General features: G+C 45.1%; 1 protein-coding gene across 3 annotated transcripts in view; it reads right to left on the bottom strand.

Annotated features, from left to right (window-relative positions):
* The window catches only part of fbn3 (fibrillin 3), a 64,455-nt gene extending 46,943 nt beyond the window's left edge, over window positions 1-17,512 (bottom strand). The window contains exons 1-4 of one of the 3 annotated variants that reach the window (XM_085397710.1): window positions 17,352-17,512; window positions 13,810-14,125; window positions 6,718-6,800; window positions 6,491-6,586 (exon numbers count right to left, since the gene is read on the bottom strand). In XM_085397710.1, coding sequence (XP_085253836.1) covers window positions 6,491-6,586; window positions 6,718-6,800; window positions 13,810-13,988 — 358 coding nt within the window. In that variant the 5' untranslated portion in view covers window positions 13,989-14,125; window positions 17,352-17,512. The other 2 variants (XM_085397711.1, XM_085397712.1) reach the window with 2 other exon arrangements.
* Between the last annotated feature and the right edge of the window lie 257 nt (window positions 17,513-17,769).

The raw sequence follows: 17,769 nt of genomic DNA on the forward strand, positions 1-17,769 counted from the left end.
ACTCTCTGACGCACTCACTGGCCTGCTCCAGTCACTTTGTGGAGCATTGGACTGCTTAAGCATTGGACCTCATAAGACTCTGTTGTTACACTATCTCTTACCGTACACTACTAAATCCCCATTTGCACTATTTGCCTATTTTGCACCACTATGCCTTCTTACTTGAATATTGTATATTGTATATTGCATAGCTTTTTTTGTTATACGTAAAATTGTATTGTATTTATTTAAATTTTTACTTTTTAATTATTTTATTTGCATTTTTCTAATCACTAGGGTTTGAGAGTAACGCAATTTCTATTCTGTGTATGTCCTGTACATGTGGCAGAATTGACAAATAAAGTTGACTTGACTTGACTTCATTTGTTCCATAGATTGAATGCATCTAGAAGTCCCAGTTAGCTTTCTGACGTGCAACTCTTGGCAGGCTCCATGCACAGATCTGGCAGAAGCTCATTCTGTCTGGACTGCTCCTCATAGCAACACATGGTGATAAATGAAAGCAAATAGTTTGGGACTCTGGAGGAGCCTGCATTTACAGGTCAGTGTACTAGTGGGCTGCCTCTGTCTTTCAACGTTCTTCTTGTTCATCCTTTAGGGAGTCGGGTACGGCCTTGCTCCCAGCTTTCAACCTTCAAGATGGAAGATTACAGCAACTGTCTGTAAGGCCAGCAATAGAAGCAGTCATGTGAATCATAAATAATGACTGCAGTCAGTGATTACAATTTTCCCACTCCATGAAACAAACCGTGGAGAAAACCCCCTAAACTCAGGGCTCCTCACAAAAACATGTTTTTAAATAGGTCCAGGAAGAGCAGGAAGACTTTGGCTAACAGCAAGAGACGCTGTAGTGTGAGGCTCTCTGTCTGCTTATCATCCTCTGCTCCTCAGGAGGATAAGAGGCTGCTGACTGAAGAGAGAGACACTGGAGGTAAGCTTTCATGTCACGAGCTTTCTCTGTTACAGGAGCTCATCTGAAGGAGCAGGAGCAGGAGGAGGAGAGGAATGACCACATTTGGACACAGAAAATATGATCTCATTGGATAGCTTCTCCTCATGACGCTCCATCTCCTGCAGGTGGAAAGAGATGGTCTGCCCCAATGACCCGTGCATGGGAAGCTGGACGTGCAGAGCAGCATGATTGGGAGGCTGTGTGTGTGTCATCCAAAGAAGCAGGGGTGCAGGGTTGTGGCAGCACAATGCGCTTCTGTGTTCTGGTTGTATCGTCGGTAAGCTGCTCACATCTGGGTGTTTTTTACGAGAATCTGAGAAACACAGGAAGTCGAGGCTCGCGTGTGAGTGTGTGTTGGAGCTGAGCGGGAGTGTGATGGAAAACTGAGGTGCTTTATAGCTATGTTGTGTCCTGATTTACACACCCCAGAGACCTGTGACAAGTCCCCGTGATGCAGTGAAAACAAAGGTTGCACAAGATGCTCTCAAAGCAGCTCCGACCACAAAGGAGTCTTTGAGTTCCAGGAAATAACCCTCCCCAACTTTTGTTTAGTTCTGCACCTCGCTCAAGTCATCAATCAGCTTTTGGGTTAATGAGAACAACTCTTTTGTTTTATTTGCATTTTTAAACTTTACACCAAACAGCACAGAGACTCACTTCTGTGCAAGATAAAACTGCAGTGGAGCGGCTGGTTTCAAAGCCGCACTCCTTTCCTTTCATGGAATATGATGTTGGTTTCAAGCCTGAATGATCGTGCTGGTTCTTTAGCACAGACGTGACTGACCCGAGACTCTGACTGCATTAGCAGATAAGCCGTATCGTAACTGCCTTTGGATGCTTTTTCTGTTTGGACTGCTGAGTCAAACTGTCAACCTCAGTTTCCCATGAAACACACTCAGACGTATCCTCCATGTGTGATAGAATAACTACAGGATCATTTACTCAATAAGTCTCTAAATCTGCCTGTGTGGGTTCCAGCTTTACTTCTTATTAAAGACAGCACACACTGGTTGCAACACTGGAGCTGTTACAGTTCTTCTCAGTTGCTTTGGCACAAAACTCCTGAGATGCAGTCGAGCTGTTTGAAATCCTTCGAATCAGCGCGCAACGTGTCTCCTAGTAGAGCAGTAAGGATGTGTGGCAGCGCAGCAAACAGGAAGACGTCAGAAATAAGAAGATGCAGAAAAAAGTGCAGGTGATACACACACACACACACACACACACACACACACACACACACACACACACACACACACACACACACACACACACACACACACACACACACACACCTGTGGTGAAGTGAAAGACAGGCTGGCCCTGTGTTGTTACTCAGATGTACAAATTCACACAGAAATGCTTTTTTCTCTCTCTTGTTGTTACTTTGTATCAGTATTTTAATTCCTTTTACTGTGTAATTTGTATCTGTGTGCAGCACTTTGGCCAATCCTACTGTTGTAATGACATGTGCTATATAAATAAAATAAACATAAGCAAACATAAACAAAAGCGTGTAAACTTTTCATTGTTCCTGTTAATAGTTTAGGGGCAGCGTGGACGCGAGGTGGTTAGCGCTTGTTGCAACCACCTTTGGGAGGATCTTTCTGTGGGACGTTTCCATCTTATGCTGCTAGGACATCCTGTAAAAGCTTCGATCATTCAGAGAAAATATCTAAATATTTGGGTTACCTACGTTTACACAGTGTCAAAGGAATTTGTCATTTTAGTGGCACTGACTTATTCATTGAAGCAAAAACCTCATTTTAACAAATGAATTCATGGTTTGGGGCGAGCTTCAGGTTTTTCTAAGTATGCATGTTTTGCAGCTGAGAAAAACTGTAATGCTGGTTAAAGCCCGGCAGTCACCTGAGAGCAGTTTAGAGGTCGGACAAAGACCAGTGACTATAGTGGCTCTTTAAGCGAGCCATGTAAACATAATCATGTCTGACTGAGACTTGATCAAATCTGCGTCTCTCCAGCCCCAGAGCTCAGAGACAGCTGTTTCTCAGCATCAGCGCATCTCTGGTAACGATTCTGTAATTACGGTTATTGCGAGACGAGGTTTTAAAGACACCCCAGCACAGCTGCTCTGCCAGAACTCGGCTGCTAACAAGGGCGACTTGTCTGGAAGCGACGCGTACTTTCTGGTTATCGATAAATGTGACTCATTTATTCGATCAGCCTGCTTTCACACACATTCAACATTCCTTCTTCTGGACATGTGTACGTTTCCCAGATCCTGCCTGGCCTTGTTTCCTGGCAAACACGAGATTCCAGGAAGAGCTAGTTAAAAAATATCACGGCCATCTGTGTGGACGCAGCAGTCATCACAGACACGTGGGTCACGTGAAGGAAGTCACAACTGTGCTGCTAATTTATGTAAACCTCTGCGTTCCACAGGCAAGACGTGAAACATGAAAACACTATCTATAACTCTGGAGAGCAGGGTGCTAGAAGTGGGCCGTATAATTAAGGCGGAGGAATTGGCATTTAAAAATGGAATTCCATAGAGCTGCAATTTGTTTCCAACTGCACTGAATTATCCTGTTAAATGATGGACTCTGGCCAAAGCTGAATTAGGGAGTTTGCATATTTGGGACAACAGCAGCCACACAGAGAGTGTAGATGAGCCCTGTGAGACTGCTGGGGTTAAAAAGCCTTTTAAACTGCAGAACTGGCTCAACAAGTCAAGCCTAACAACCGACTATGGACAGAGCTACAACAGCAGAGCGGACCTCTCTTTGGTTGGGTCACCAGCTGGAAGCTTTTCCTTGGAGGAACAACGACCCAACAGCTCATATGAATACGGTTTCTTTTAAATCGCATGCCAACAAAGTTACAGCCTTTTTACAACTCAGGTGACATTTTCTAAACAAAGCCAGTTTCTTCCAGCTGAGAGCTTTTTTGAAGATTAAGAACGTTTTCTTATCTGCTGACTTGTGGAAAATAATTCCTGCTTTCATTTCACGCAGGCCTGATTGTGCAGCAGCCTTTATTTTGGAATCACACAGGCTCTGCTTTCTCGTCTGCTCGCTCAGAAAGCAGCAGTTCAACCACTGACTGTGAAAGGAGGATCCACTGTGGACAGAGAGAGACACACTTACACCTACAGCCGGTTCACAAATGATTCCTGACTGTGGGCTGTGGGGCAGAGCTGGACTCCAAAGAGGAGCAACAAGAACATGCAAACTCCTACCGGTTGATTCAGACCTCTGTGCACGCTCTTCTTTATCACTCGTTCATTTCTTTTTGGAGGAGAAACTGGCAGGAAAGGTTTGGCAGGATTATAACTTCATGTTTGAAATTACAGAGCAGAAGTTACAACATGATCCTCGATCGCTTTGGTAAACTGACTCATCTCTGGCCATAAAGTTGTTTGACCTTTGACCCTGATTACTGCAGCCACAGAGGCCAGCGGACGTTCTTGCACGGTCACACGCTCCACACTTTTAGCACCTTTTCCATCAACCAATCACTGAGCTGTAACGTTGTGAGTAAACTGGTCACGTGGCCGTTGCCGTGGGTACACCCGGCTCGGGGAGTGCGACAGGAAGTTTGGTCCAAGCTCTCCCACTAATCTCTCACTTCACTTCCACGCCCCTGAGGAGCATGACTTCATAGCCAGAGCACAGATTTCACTGCACATCTGTGCGTGTTCTGCCAGACAGGTCAAAGGCACGTTTCCCTCACCCCGCCCTCCAGCCTTCTCCTAATCGTTACTTATGGCGGGAAGAGATCCTGTTTTACAGCTCTGAGCCAAATGATGATGACTGTGTGTGTGAGACGCATTTTTCTGTCTGTTTGGATTTCGCTTCGAGTGTCTCTGCCTCGCTGTGTGCGCCGTGTGTGTTAGTGGGCTTGGAGGAATGTGAGTCTGTGCAAAGGGTCTGGCAGGGCCAGGCGTGACTGATGAGCTGACTTTGGCCCACTAAAGCAACGAAGCTGAACGCACTGCATGCGACTCAACACACACCAACACAACTTTCTTGCTCCCACAGTGGTGCTTAACAACAATGTTTGCAGTGTGTCTTGCACATATTAACTTTATACTGAAAAGCCGCACACTGTGCAGTAATCTCATAAAGACAAACATGATTTCACACACTCTGTATGTGAAGTACAACACTTTGCTCCAAACACACATCCTGAGTGGTCTGTAAGTAATCCAGCAGACTGAGCCGGGCAGCCAGACTCTCCACGTTAATCCTGACAAACCCTTTGACCTGAGCAGGCTCCACACACTGCTATTACACGGGCCTGAGTGTTACTATAAGAGTAAGGTGGGACAGAGACGTGTGGCAGAGGAAAAGAAACACTTCACAGCTTCGAACAGCAGAGTGAAGTAAGGCCTGAAACCATGCAGAGGACTAAAGGAAATACACCATCTCTGCACTTTCCACTATAACAGTGACAGCTGATTATTTTGCTTGTGCTAGTAAGGAAACATACAAGTGGACGCCATGCTCTCAAGCAAAAGGCTTGAATTTGAAGAAAAAGAAACCACCTCATGTTTAGGACTTGATACAAGATACATGTGACTCTTACATGATGTCATTTTACATGAATTTGGTACCCGACTATTTGCAGAAACAGCTACAGGTTTTCTGCTTCTGAATAACTCGACGGGTCTTCTCATATTTATGCTAAGATGCTGCTGGCTACGTCCTGCTTAGATCTTCTGTGTATCGAGTTTTCAGAGGTTTTAATCTTCGGCAAAGAGAGAAAGCGGCTTTGTTTGATTTACTTAATCTACTGCTACAAATGCCAAATCAGCCAATCACATGGCAGCAGTTTATTTAAGTATGCAGACCTGGTGATGATCTGCTGAAGTTCAGACTGAGCATCAGAGTGGGGAGGAAAGGTGATTAAAGTGACTTTGAATGTGTCATGTTTGTTGGTGCCACACTGAGTATTTTCCACACAGTCACGGTTTACCAAGAATGGGCTGAAAAACAAGGAGCATCACGTGAGTCGCAGAACTCTGGGAAATGCTGTGTTGATGCCAGAGGACAGAGAAGAATGACCAGCCTGTTTGGAGCTGATAGGAAGGTAACGCTGGACAGGACGTCACTCCTGTCAGCTAACAACAGGACACTGAGGCTCACGCTCACCAAAGCTGGACAACAGAAGATTAAGCAAAGGTTTCCTGGTCTCAGTCTCTGCTTTGGCATTAAGGTGGCAGCGTCAGAGTTTGGTTTAAGCAGCATGAAAGGATCCTGCTTTGGTTGTGGTGTAACAGTGACGGCGATACTGTTTGATACATATCAAAAAGCATTAAAAACCACAGCCTACCCAAAGACGGCTGCTGACCGTCCCTTTGTGACCACAGTGTAACCGTCAGGATAAGGCGGCTCGTCACAAAGGTCACACTCGGTTTAGAAAGTGGAAAACTTTGGAGATTTCTTGGCATCCCAGCGAAGTCATTATCAAACTGATTTTTATAGTTACAGTTATGATAATCATCATAACTGTGTGTGTGTGTGTGTGTGTGTGTGTGTGTGTGTGTGTGTGTGTGTGTGTGTGTGTGTAGGTACTGACCTCCTGCTCCACAGCTCGGGGAAAGCTGGCCGTTCGAGCAGGTACACATGTTGGGTCTGGAACAGAAGCCATCACCACAAGAATTCCTGCAAATCGCTGGAGAGCGAAAAGACCAAGACAGAGCGGAAAGGAGAGTCGATCTAATGACCATACATAATCGCACGAACCAATCGTGCTATGCCTATTTGCTATCTTCTCCGCTGAGTTTTGCGATGTGGGGAACTTACGAACAATGCACTGGTTTCCTCCCGGCAGAGTCTTCCAGCCTGGACAGCAATATGAATGGAAGCGAGAGCCGCACACATTGGGTCTGATAGAGAAAAGAACAAAGAAACACACTACTTACTACTGCCAGCACACTTCAGTACATCATTGAACAAACACACACACATCAGCTCATTTCTGAGGAGCCCAGAACCTGCTCGGTCTCTGCTTTCAGAAAAAACAAACTTTGATATGAAAGCATTGTAAAGTGATGGATTGAGGTATTCTCAGGCTTGGTAGGAGGGAAATGCAAGAGGCCTTCAGCTCAGTGTTTTGTTTTCCTTCAATGCTCATTTCTAAGCTTGGAAAGACAGGATGTGCAGAGTCCTCCTCTCTCTCAAAGATATGCCCGGCCGCCCTGATTTCTGGCACAGACCCTGCTGGTAGTCGGCTCTGATCCTTAGTGGCAGACAGCAAACTTTGACCCTGTCTGACAGATGTAACACTCATTACAGCTCATGGGCTGCTTGTCTGGCCTTAAAGGTTAGCCACAGAGTTTTCCTCAGAGGAAATGGCTAAACCACATCTAGAACCGACTGGGTCTGCTCACACACTCAAGCACACACATAAACATGCCGTCAGGACTGAGGTCTGTTTTACAAGCTAATGAGAGGAGCTCCGTGAATAAAAGCACCTCTTTGTATATTTAAAGGAGGAGCTGTCCAAACGGGCATCGGTCGTCAAAGACTCGTGCAAGCACGAGACACTCAGGTCAGTGTCGGTCAGGGTTCCAGCTGTGTGGCTAAACTACTGTTATCCTCAGTCACCGTCCAGAGCGTATAATGACGAGTGTTTGCGGTCATCCAAGTTGGTCATTTGCCGATGGCATGACTAAGTAGCGACGGACCGCAGCGTGGTGAGTTTGGATGAAGCCTGATCCAGATGCTCATAGTAAAATAATTTGCCACAGGGACAATTTTCTACCCCCAGGATTTAATTTATCGTGTTGTGAAAACAGAAACTTTTTTTGGTAAAAGTAGATTACTCATAACTTATAACACCAAACATGAAGCAGTACAAACCAGACTCATAAAATAAGTTGGCAGAGCTGAGATGTTCTGGTCCCTAAGTGACTGCTGGATACTACATTTCCCATGATGCAGCTCAACACAGTCCTGCATTAGAACTTTTCCAGAGCTAACAGAAATATCTTTGCCCCGTTTCTTTCTAAGAACATCAGCTCAAAGGCAGAAATGTCGAATTAAGAAATGTTGAATGGACTCCGGTCACCCAGCACTCTACTCTGCTCTCACTTTACATAACACACACGTTCATATTTATAACACACACACACACACACAGTGTTGGCTGTGATGCATTACAAAGTAACGAGATACTGTAATCACATTACCTGTTTCAATAACTTAATAATGAGACGCATCACTGTACTAAACTCACTGCTTACTTTACAGTTACAGTTACTGTATGTCGTTACTTGTGCTGGGGAGGCGCTGCAGTTACCTGCGTACCAGGTGGATAGAAAGAAAAAAAATCAAACAAAAGTGCGTTTTCGTTTACGTGTGTTTGTTACAGTCGGCTTATTTCGGTTTCTGTGAGAGAAGGTCCATCGATACAGGTCTCGAGGGTGAAAATATGGATGTTATTTCTATTTTTATTGCAAAAACTGACAACGGCGCAATGGTAGAGTGGAAACTGCAACAGGGACAGAAACATCCGCATTATGTTGCAAACACAGCTTAAGCTCTTTGTAAGTATCTGCACAGACAGCATGCTAACACCAAGCTAGCCAAAAACACAGAGTGACGTTTGACTGGGTGCGTGTCCGGGTTTCAGACCAGCTCGGCTTCATGAGACGATGCTAACACCCTCGTATGCAGTGGGAACAGAGGCCTGTTAGCGTAGCTTAGCATTAAGACTCAAAATGAATAAAGCAGCTAGTTTTTCTTGATCGTCGGCTCATTAGCGTCTTTAAAGTTCAATAATTAAATACATTTCATTTTCTTTTTGCTAACTGTGCAGAAATTGTTGCCCAAATGTTTAAAAATTAAAATTTTCCACTTTGCGGGAGTCGATGTGCCCGACTGTTTTTGTTTTTTAATCGGAACAGCTGAAAAGATTTTAGATTTTAAAACATTTTATGGGGAAACTAGTTGATTTTAGTGAATAAAAAAAAAAGACAAACCAGTAACAGTCAGGTTGATGTATTTGTAGTTCCAACCCACTAACACCACAGTGCAGCTTTTCCTTGATTAATCCCAAATAAAACTGGAATTTAAGGCGTTGACGCTGATGAACTTAAGTTGCTCCTGTGTGCTTACCCCGCCTCACTGGGCAGCATCTGCAATAATCCTAGTTTTTTACCAGGAAGATGACAGCTGGAGTTTGAGTCTCTGATATATGGAAACACACCTCCAACCACATTCCCGGATGGCACTGCGGGACAACAGGACAGAAAAACAGGTGGGCAGGCAGACGAGAGATATTAATGAAGGTAGAATGAACGGTCAGACAAAGAAAGAAGACAAACACGTAAAAGAACAAAGAAAATTTCTTTAAGGGTGTTTGCAGAAACCAAATTGTGACCTTTGGAGAGAAAGGGTGAAAAGAGCGAAAGGAATGGTGATTAGGAAGAGGAAAGACTGGTTGGTGGGAAAGGAACAGGAGATCAGTGGGAGAGAAAGCAAACAAGTTTATGTTGAGAAGAGGAGGAAGCAGGAGAAGCGGAAAACAGAGATATGAAAACGAAGCAAAGAGCAGCGTGAGCTGCACGGACCCTGAGTGGGGGCTGCATTTCTGCAAACACACAAACCGAAGTTCAGAAATGGACACAGCAAGAATCTAAATGCCGACGCCTAACGAGCGCTCGCGAGCAAAATTGTTTCCTGATCCATTCCTTCACGCGGCACTGACGATTTTCCGCTGACCTGATGTCAATATACAACGAATTACGAGGGCACGACCCCGAGGTCAGAAGCTCTGGTTTGTTTTCTTTCCTCTTTCTTTCACCTCTTTCCTCTGGGTCAGCGCCTTGTCTCCCGTTGCACAGAGGAGGCTTTACAGGACGAACCAAGAGCGAAATGAAAAACTGCCATAAAAAGGAGTTTAAGCCCCAGGGGGTTCCCCCAATATTGAAACGTCCTACTGTTCTCACAGCTAAAACTACAACAGGTGAACTCTTCTGTGGCCATGTTGCTGCCTTTGAAGCTAACCCCCGTCCTGTGGATCGCTCATTAACTGCCATTAATAATAACAAAAGGGAAATAGCTGCCACCTCATCCAAAGGAAAGTGAAGAATGAAGGCAAAGTTACAGGGAAGTGGCCCAGAAACCTGGTATGCTGAGAAAATTAGTCACCCTGATCTGCGTTGGCCAGTGCAGAGCAGGCGGACTCACGACGCCGGGCTGACTCATTCAGTTCACGGTGTCTTTGCCCACGTACGCTTGTGATTGTACTGGTCACAGGTTCAGACGCCTGAAGCCTCAAACAGCCCGTTTCTCTACAAACGAGTCAATGAGTCTGACGATAAAGAAATGTGAGAAAATGAGCTGCAGACAGATACGAAGCTGACGATGATCGGTAACTTTTTATGAGTCGGCTTTAACAAGCTGGAAAACATAATGTGCAACAGACAAAGGAGGAAAACTCTGGCCCAGCTCGAATGACACGTTTAAGCCCTTAAATATGTGCAAAATGATTCAATGTCTGATGCTTTCAAAGCAGCTGAAGAAAACCATCAAGTTTAAAACCTGGAAAGAAACTCAGGCAAGCGAGAAAATTAAAAACTGAAGAACAGACTGGAATAAAAAAAGGAGGAACTCTGAAGATGCTAAACGCTGAGCGATCAAAGCGGAGCAGGAACTACAATAAATCTGTTTTATCCTGCGTCAGTCAGAAGGACTGAGGGAGATAAAGTTTTACAGTAACTGTCTGTGTTTGTGGTTTTGTAGGCCCAGCGCGAGTGTTTGTTCTTATTGCTTTGATATAAAAAGAAGTGATTATGTTTCTGTGGGCAGAGATTATTCATGCCATGAAAAGTGCTTCTTGTGAAGAAACATGGACTAATTGAACAAAGGTAATTGTAAAACAAATACAGCTACACAAATGTGTTTTCTTGTGCGTACATATCAGAAGAAGGAAGGAAACTTGTGGCTAAGTCTTTTCACGCAGTCTGACATTAAGCAGGAGCCACACGCCAATCAGCTGTCCCAGATAATCCTGTCAGCTCACTCGCAGCGAGCATAAAATCCCAAAACGGACCCGAATGTGCAGAAAAGAGAAAGGGAAACTCTGTGGCTATATTTTTAAGAGGGACTTTCTTTCCTGTGCTCTGAAAGCACTCACACTCCTGCAGGTCTGAGGTGAAACCGTTTCGATATCCAAAATCGTTCTTTATTCTGTTTCAAATCAGGCACATGCCAAGGCAGTCTGTAAATAGAGGACCCCATCCAGGCCATCAGGGTGGTATTGACATCATCCTGGAAAGTAACTAAATGTAATCCTCTGGTTTGAGGCCGACTGGCTGCCGGTTTGCCAGCATCTCAGCCGGGCGAGGAGCTGCCGAGCAGGGCTAAGTTAAAACGGTGAAAGAAATCATGAAGCAAGACTTTTCAGCCCGAACGTACGAGCAGTCTTACTAAATGATAAAGAAATGATACACTCGTTTGAGTTAGTCAATCACAGATTTAAGTAAAGCAGGTGGGACACGGAGCCGGCCAGCTCGGATTCGATCCCGCCTTCACATGAGGCGGTGCCAGGGTGCGGTGTGCTGCGGGAGCACAAAAATCAGTCAGTCAACATCAAACCCAGCACTGCCGGAGACAGACCAGGGGATCTGGAGCTGTAGCCAGCAAATAAACACTGCACCTCAGCCCAAGGCCAACGTGATGACCATCGTTAGGCTGACGTGCCTGCATCACCCACACGGAGAATCTGTGAACGCCGAGTTACCGACAGCCTGCTGTGATTAGCACCACTCTCATGAATACAGACCCAGTGTGGATGAACTGCCATGAAACTCAACAAACACTGAGCTCGCGCTACAAAAGCCTAACAGCCCAAACTTGTCACCAATGAGATTTCTTCATTTTCGAGGCTTCCGTCCAGAGCTGCTCATGTGCAGATGACTAATTTTACCCGATGTCGGATGAACCGCCGTCGCTTCGGGCCAACGACCCCCAGAGTGTAGCTGAAACTAGATTCGACATTTGGGCTCGTGAGCTTTGGCCGGAGCGCTGCAATACACGGGAGGCAGCTTAAAAGAATCATTTCAGTGACAGTTACCAGGCGCACCGAGGCACACGAAGTAATCCGATCAAAATAATCAGAAACCAAGTCCAGCGTTTTGTTAAACAACTCTGGTTCGTGGAACTCACCATGGCCCCAAGCCCAGCGTGCGAGCGGACCTTTTTTAGCCTAAACACGCCCGAGTTTCAAAGCAAAGATGCTGTGAGTTCACTTCAGCGCAACTATCGCTGCATGAGCATTTTATTCCTGACACTGTGGGGTTCGCTCAGCAATGTAATGGAAAAAGTCTGCAGGCTTTTGTTACTTGTTCTCATGAAACCGCACTCTATTTGATGGTAATAGTGCGCTATTGTGCAAGGCTCTCCTGATTTCGTGCCTCTCTCTCCACTGCCTGTCACACGAACTGTGAATGTGAATTATTGCTGATCACATGTCCGTGCTTATATTTGTGTCAGGCAGGATAAGTCGTAGGATTGGTAAAGGGGTCGTGCACTTTGGCCTATCTCCTTTAAATATGTCAAGGACAAACACGTGAGTCAGTCTGAGCGACGGGCAGGCCGGCCTATTTGTGGTTCAGCGCTGGACATGTTGTGAGAGAAAACACCGGCTCGGTGACGCCGCCCCGCACTTCTAATAAGCCTCAACTCAAAACCTGCAGCTATGCGCTCATAGTTTTCCTCTCTGGTACTCGGCTGCCTTTCATTCCAGCCCCACGTTACTCCTTCAGCTGCTCCGTCACCTGCAACGGTGAAACAAATGCCCTTTTCATACCCCCCGTGGGTGATACGAATACCTCATTTCCTGTGACTTGGCACCGGGGGAACCGTAAGCTGGGACAGATGGGAGACTGACTGGAACAACTGATGCAGACACTGAAGCTGGCTCCAACAAAACACTCTTTGTTTGTCAAGAAGAGGTGAAATACACAACGAAAACTCTGATGCACTAACGTGTGTGTTCCTGATTCATGATGTTTAGGTAACAAAGTGAAAGAGAGTGAAACAGGAGGGTGAGGTGAGCGGCTGCAGCTGCTGACATGATGTTTCTGGATGTTCCCCACACACAGACAAATAAACAGCACTTTAAAAACATTCATAGGTTCAGATGTAAAATGCTTTGGTGTTCAAACTGTGTCATGTTTGGCATTTTTCAAATACTCAGCTAAAGAAATGGGAACAAATATGTGTTTGTCTGGGTGCACGACACAGGCTCGTGGCGTATGTTAGATGCCTTTTTATGCATGAATGATTTAAAGGTCAGCATGAAGTAGTTTAACAGTGAAAAAGACAGTCCTCAGAAAACTCCGAAAAGCAGCCAAAGCCCAAAGAAAAACTTTGAAAGACCTCCAACAAAGAAGAACTACTGCTCGAAAAAGGAAAATATAAAGAAATGAGGAGTGGTTGATGTTATTGCACAGCACTGCACCTCCCAGCTCACTGAATTTCTCTGTTAAGTACTTTAAACACTGAGGCCTATAATCTCCTTACATTCCTGAATACCTTTGTATAGCGTAACCAGTACACGTCGGGGTATTTGGGTCATGACTTGTATAGAAAGTTCCACAAAACACGGGAGATTTTATTCTGGCGAGCGGTCTATTAATGTCAAATGTCCTGTTTTTGACAAAGCGCTGTAGTATCAGCAGCATGCTCTGGTATAAGGCGAGCTCGGTCTGAGCCCAGGAAGCACAGCAGCTCAAAGACGGAGAAACATTCATGGTTTGGATCCTTGTTCAGACACAGAGACAAATGTTGCTACATGAACTTTGGGTTCATTTCAGCCTGCAGTGCCATGTGACTCTGTATTATGTTTGTGATTGGCCATTGACAGTAAAACACACAGATTCTCACCCTCTCAATGTCTCTTGGCCGCGGCGTCGAACCCGCTGCGCCTCCCTCTGGTCCACGGTGCCGGTGAAGCGGCTAGCTTGGTACGGGCCATTCCCAGTTTGACTGCAAGCCACCTGAACCGCCCCGAGGCACATCACCACCCATCCCAGCAGAGCCTGGGTCAGCTTCCCAGATCCCATCGGTCGGCTATACCTCCACCTGAGTCCCTCCTGTGCTGATGCTCACTCCGTGACTCTTCACTTTACGGACCCAGACTGAGCAGCAGGACCTGGACCTGGATCCAGACCAAATCACGGTGTGCACTCCACAGTAAGGGCTAGACAGAGGAAGAAAGGATATTAAAGTTAAGAGACAAGTTAAACACAGACGTTGGTCTAACAGGAAGCACCTTTCCATCAGATTTACTCTGCAGGCCTCTCAGATGGGCCCATTTCACCAGAATGACCTGAGTTCATTTGAATAAATTAGATTTTTTAACGCTGCTAATTACAGAAAAGTTCATCTTAACTATGTTTCACATCAGCTCTGTGACTCCATCACATCATCAGTGTTTTAGTTCAATTCAATGTTATTTTCAAAGCACCAAATCACCATAACAGTCGCCTCAAGGTGCTTTAAATTGTAAGGTAAAGACCCCCACGAACAATCGCCCCTATGAGCTACAACCTGACAGCAGTGGGAAGGAAAGCCTCCCTTTAAACAGGAAGCCCTCTTCTGCAGCCGGTTGGGGGGGTGTTTTGGTTAAGCATTGATTCTTCAAGTGGCAGATGTTACATTTATCAGTCCTTTATAGTATCTTTGGCTATTATATCTGTTTCTTTACAGTGTTAGCTAGTTAAACTACTTCAATGTTTCAAGAAGCCAGCAGTTTCAATTATTTTACATTTTAGCTGTTTTATCTGTTCCTCGTTTGAACTTTCAGACGACATCTTGATCTTACAGTGCTGCTCGTGCAAGCTTCCCTGTCTGGGTCTTCTGAGAGCACCAAAGTTACATCCCAAGAGGTTCACGCCAAAGAAGACAGTAGATTTATGCTTCTAGGATGAAACCTGACAGGTTGGACAGTGGCACTGACACCTGTGCGTCATGTGTAGTTACACTTCGGGGGGAGGTGCATGTCGGGTTACACGGTAGGTTCTGGTGGGCGTGGCGATGGTGTAGAGCTGCTGTTAATCTTAGTGCGGTGTATTAACAGCCTCACATTTACACTCAGGCCTCGCAAAGCTTTGGATGAGGAGAGTTTAACAACACCACTTCAACTTCTCTGCTTCATATCTGAATTTCATACACTCTTAATTTGTAATGTTGTTACAATAAACGATTTTATGGTATCTTATTGATGATGATAACTTTGCTAGTTAATTAAGTGAGTTTATATATCGTTAAAGCTCCACGTCTACCCTGTGTAATGAGCAGATGAAATAAATGATGCCCATCATAGATTTCTGACCACTGTGAAGAGAACACGATATACTCCGATGCAAAACACTTTGCATTTCATTTTCTTCTTTTCTTCTTTTCCTTTGTGATGCTGGGCGGTTACAGTAAGACAATAGAAAACATGTGATTTGTGGACACGCAAGGAAAGAGAAGAGAGACTTAAATTCTGACTTCTAGCAATCTGTTTTCAGTATACTGCACTTCAAAGCCTTCTCGTAACAAGTTTATCACTCAACAGACACAGAAAACTGCAAAAACTGGGAAATGAGGTCATAAACTGATTAGAGAAACATGCTGTGTGTCAAACATACAGCGTTCAGTGTTGTTTACTGGCATTAAAAAGGATAATAAAGATTTTACTCATTAAAATTAAAACAAAGTGAAGGGGGAGGTTATTTTTGCCCTTTGGGACACTGGACCATGAAGAAGCTTTTACACTGCTGTCCCTTAAAGGATAGTGTGTTGTTTACACATATTATCTACTGGTCCAAATGGCTGCCTTCAGACCAGAGGGAGCTAGAGAGCAGGACTAACGGCGTGCTGGGAGAAAAGCGCAGGAGTTGAGGGTTAGATAGTCGTGTACAGTATCACATGATCAGTCGGGTCAAAATGCCACATTTCACAACCAGAAAGAAAACAAAGAACAATTAGACATTTATTCACTCATACAGTGTTCATCAAGTGATTTATGAAGCCTTGGTTTCTAAATGTAACTGTGCAGCTCAGTCCTGAGGGCGTTAGGCTAAATTCAAATGAAAAATATCTCGACGCCAGCGGCATTAGACAGCCGTGAGGCTCCTTCTTTACCTCCTCACAGACTACGGGTTTAACGGGGAACTCTGGGCTCCCTGTGATATACAACCTCAGCAAACCCAGTGTCCAACCGCATCACATAGCTGGGCTGGACACGGAATACAGGAGAAATATGGCCCCACATCCTTAAAGGAAGAGGAGAGATGGATGAGCCGTGAACTCAGTCAAGTATGCAGAGCTCAGACACGGGGAGAGGTGCTGGCAAAACCCGGCAGGAAGAGATGGATGTTGAGGAAAAAAGAAATGTGAATATAATTGTCCACTATTATACTATAATTCACATTTCCCGTTTCTTTAAGGCAAAAAAAACCGGAGCGCGTCCAAACATGAATCTGGCACAACTTTTACGCGACGTCCTTTTTTAATCGTCGCTTTTTGTTCTAAACACCGATTCAAATAAAAATCCCTCGAAAACCAAAATGTTGCGCTTCCTGCAGCTGAGTGTGGAGGCGGGATCAGAGCCGAACAAAAGAAATGCACGATCAATTACGGAGAGCGAGCTCTGCCGAGCACTTCTCCAAGCGTGCTGTCAAAATAAAGCAGGTAAAGACTCCGTCAGGATTATCGTTTAATCGTCGGACCGCTGGTGCAAAACATGCCCTTTAACACAAAATGAGCCTATTTGCTTAGAGATAAACATCACACCAAGCACAGTTTACACTCTTTTCCACCTAAACAGTTAATAATTACTTAAGGTGCAACATTACAAGTACATTTAAGCCTGCTGTTAATCCACTACAGAGAAGCACCGATAATTTGGAGCAGGCTGTGCACAAGTGTGTCTGGTTCAGTCCCCAACTCTTAAAAAGTGCAAACCAGCCATTCAAGACATCTGCTGCAAGCTGACCAAAAAGGCACATAAGAGTTTCCACGATAGTGACGCGCTGAAAACACATCTGCACGCCACCACGACTTTATGAATGGAGAAAAAACACAACATCAACTCCTACTAGTTGAAACACAACAGATGGAAAAATAGGTGAGTGCGCTCTTCATTCCGCTATACTCTGCTAGAAACTTAAGACCACACTAAAACTCAAACAAGGCGAGCAATGCACTATCTGTAAAACGCGACGAGCCCGTTTTAACACCAAAAAGCCGGTTAGAGAGAAAAGTGCAGCATCCGCGCTTCATCCGTTAGCATTCTTACATTTTTCCATCTACCTTTGTGCATCTTCAGATGGCAGCCATGCATATAAAGAGATCATCTCCGTGAAACAACGGGCTGCTGAAAGAATGGTCAGAGCCATTGATAAGCAAATTTTAGTGTTCTCAAGAGGTACTAATACCTTGCAGCAGTTGGAGTGCCTTGGCGTCGAGGAGCCCCGTCGGAATTCGAGACAGGATATGTGCCCCCGAGTGGAATATTGAACTATAGCCTTGTGAGAAAAAGAGAAAAGTTAGGGAATTGCCCTGTTTGGGAGAGGGGAGGGGACACAGAGTGAGGCAGACACTGGGCGAGAGGGGGGTAGTAACGGACTGCAGGACAAACCCACATTCCTCAAGACTCCTAGAGTTGTTATAACAGGGGCCAAGTAGCTAAACCTCCACACTGTGGCTGACATAGCTCCACTATCATCACGGAGCACAAAACTCCCCTTCAGGCTAAACCAAGTGATGAGATAAGAGTTCCTCAAAGGAAATATTCTTGGATGCCGAACGAATCGCAACATCAGGAGTGGAGACAGAGGCAAAACTGCCAAATGG

This window comes from Rhamphochromis longiceps, linkage group LG23 (genome assembly GCF_057381845.1).
Source record: "Rhamphochromis longiceps isolate RC_006_pf linkage group LG23, R_longiceps_female_GT1.1, whole genome shotgun sequence".
Classification (NCBI taxonomy): domain Eukaryota; kingdom Metazoa; phylum Chordata; class Actinopteri; order Cichliformes; family Cichlidae; genus Rhamphochromis; species Rhamphochromis longiceps.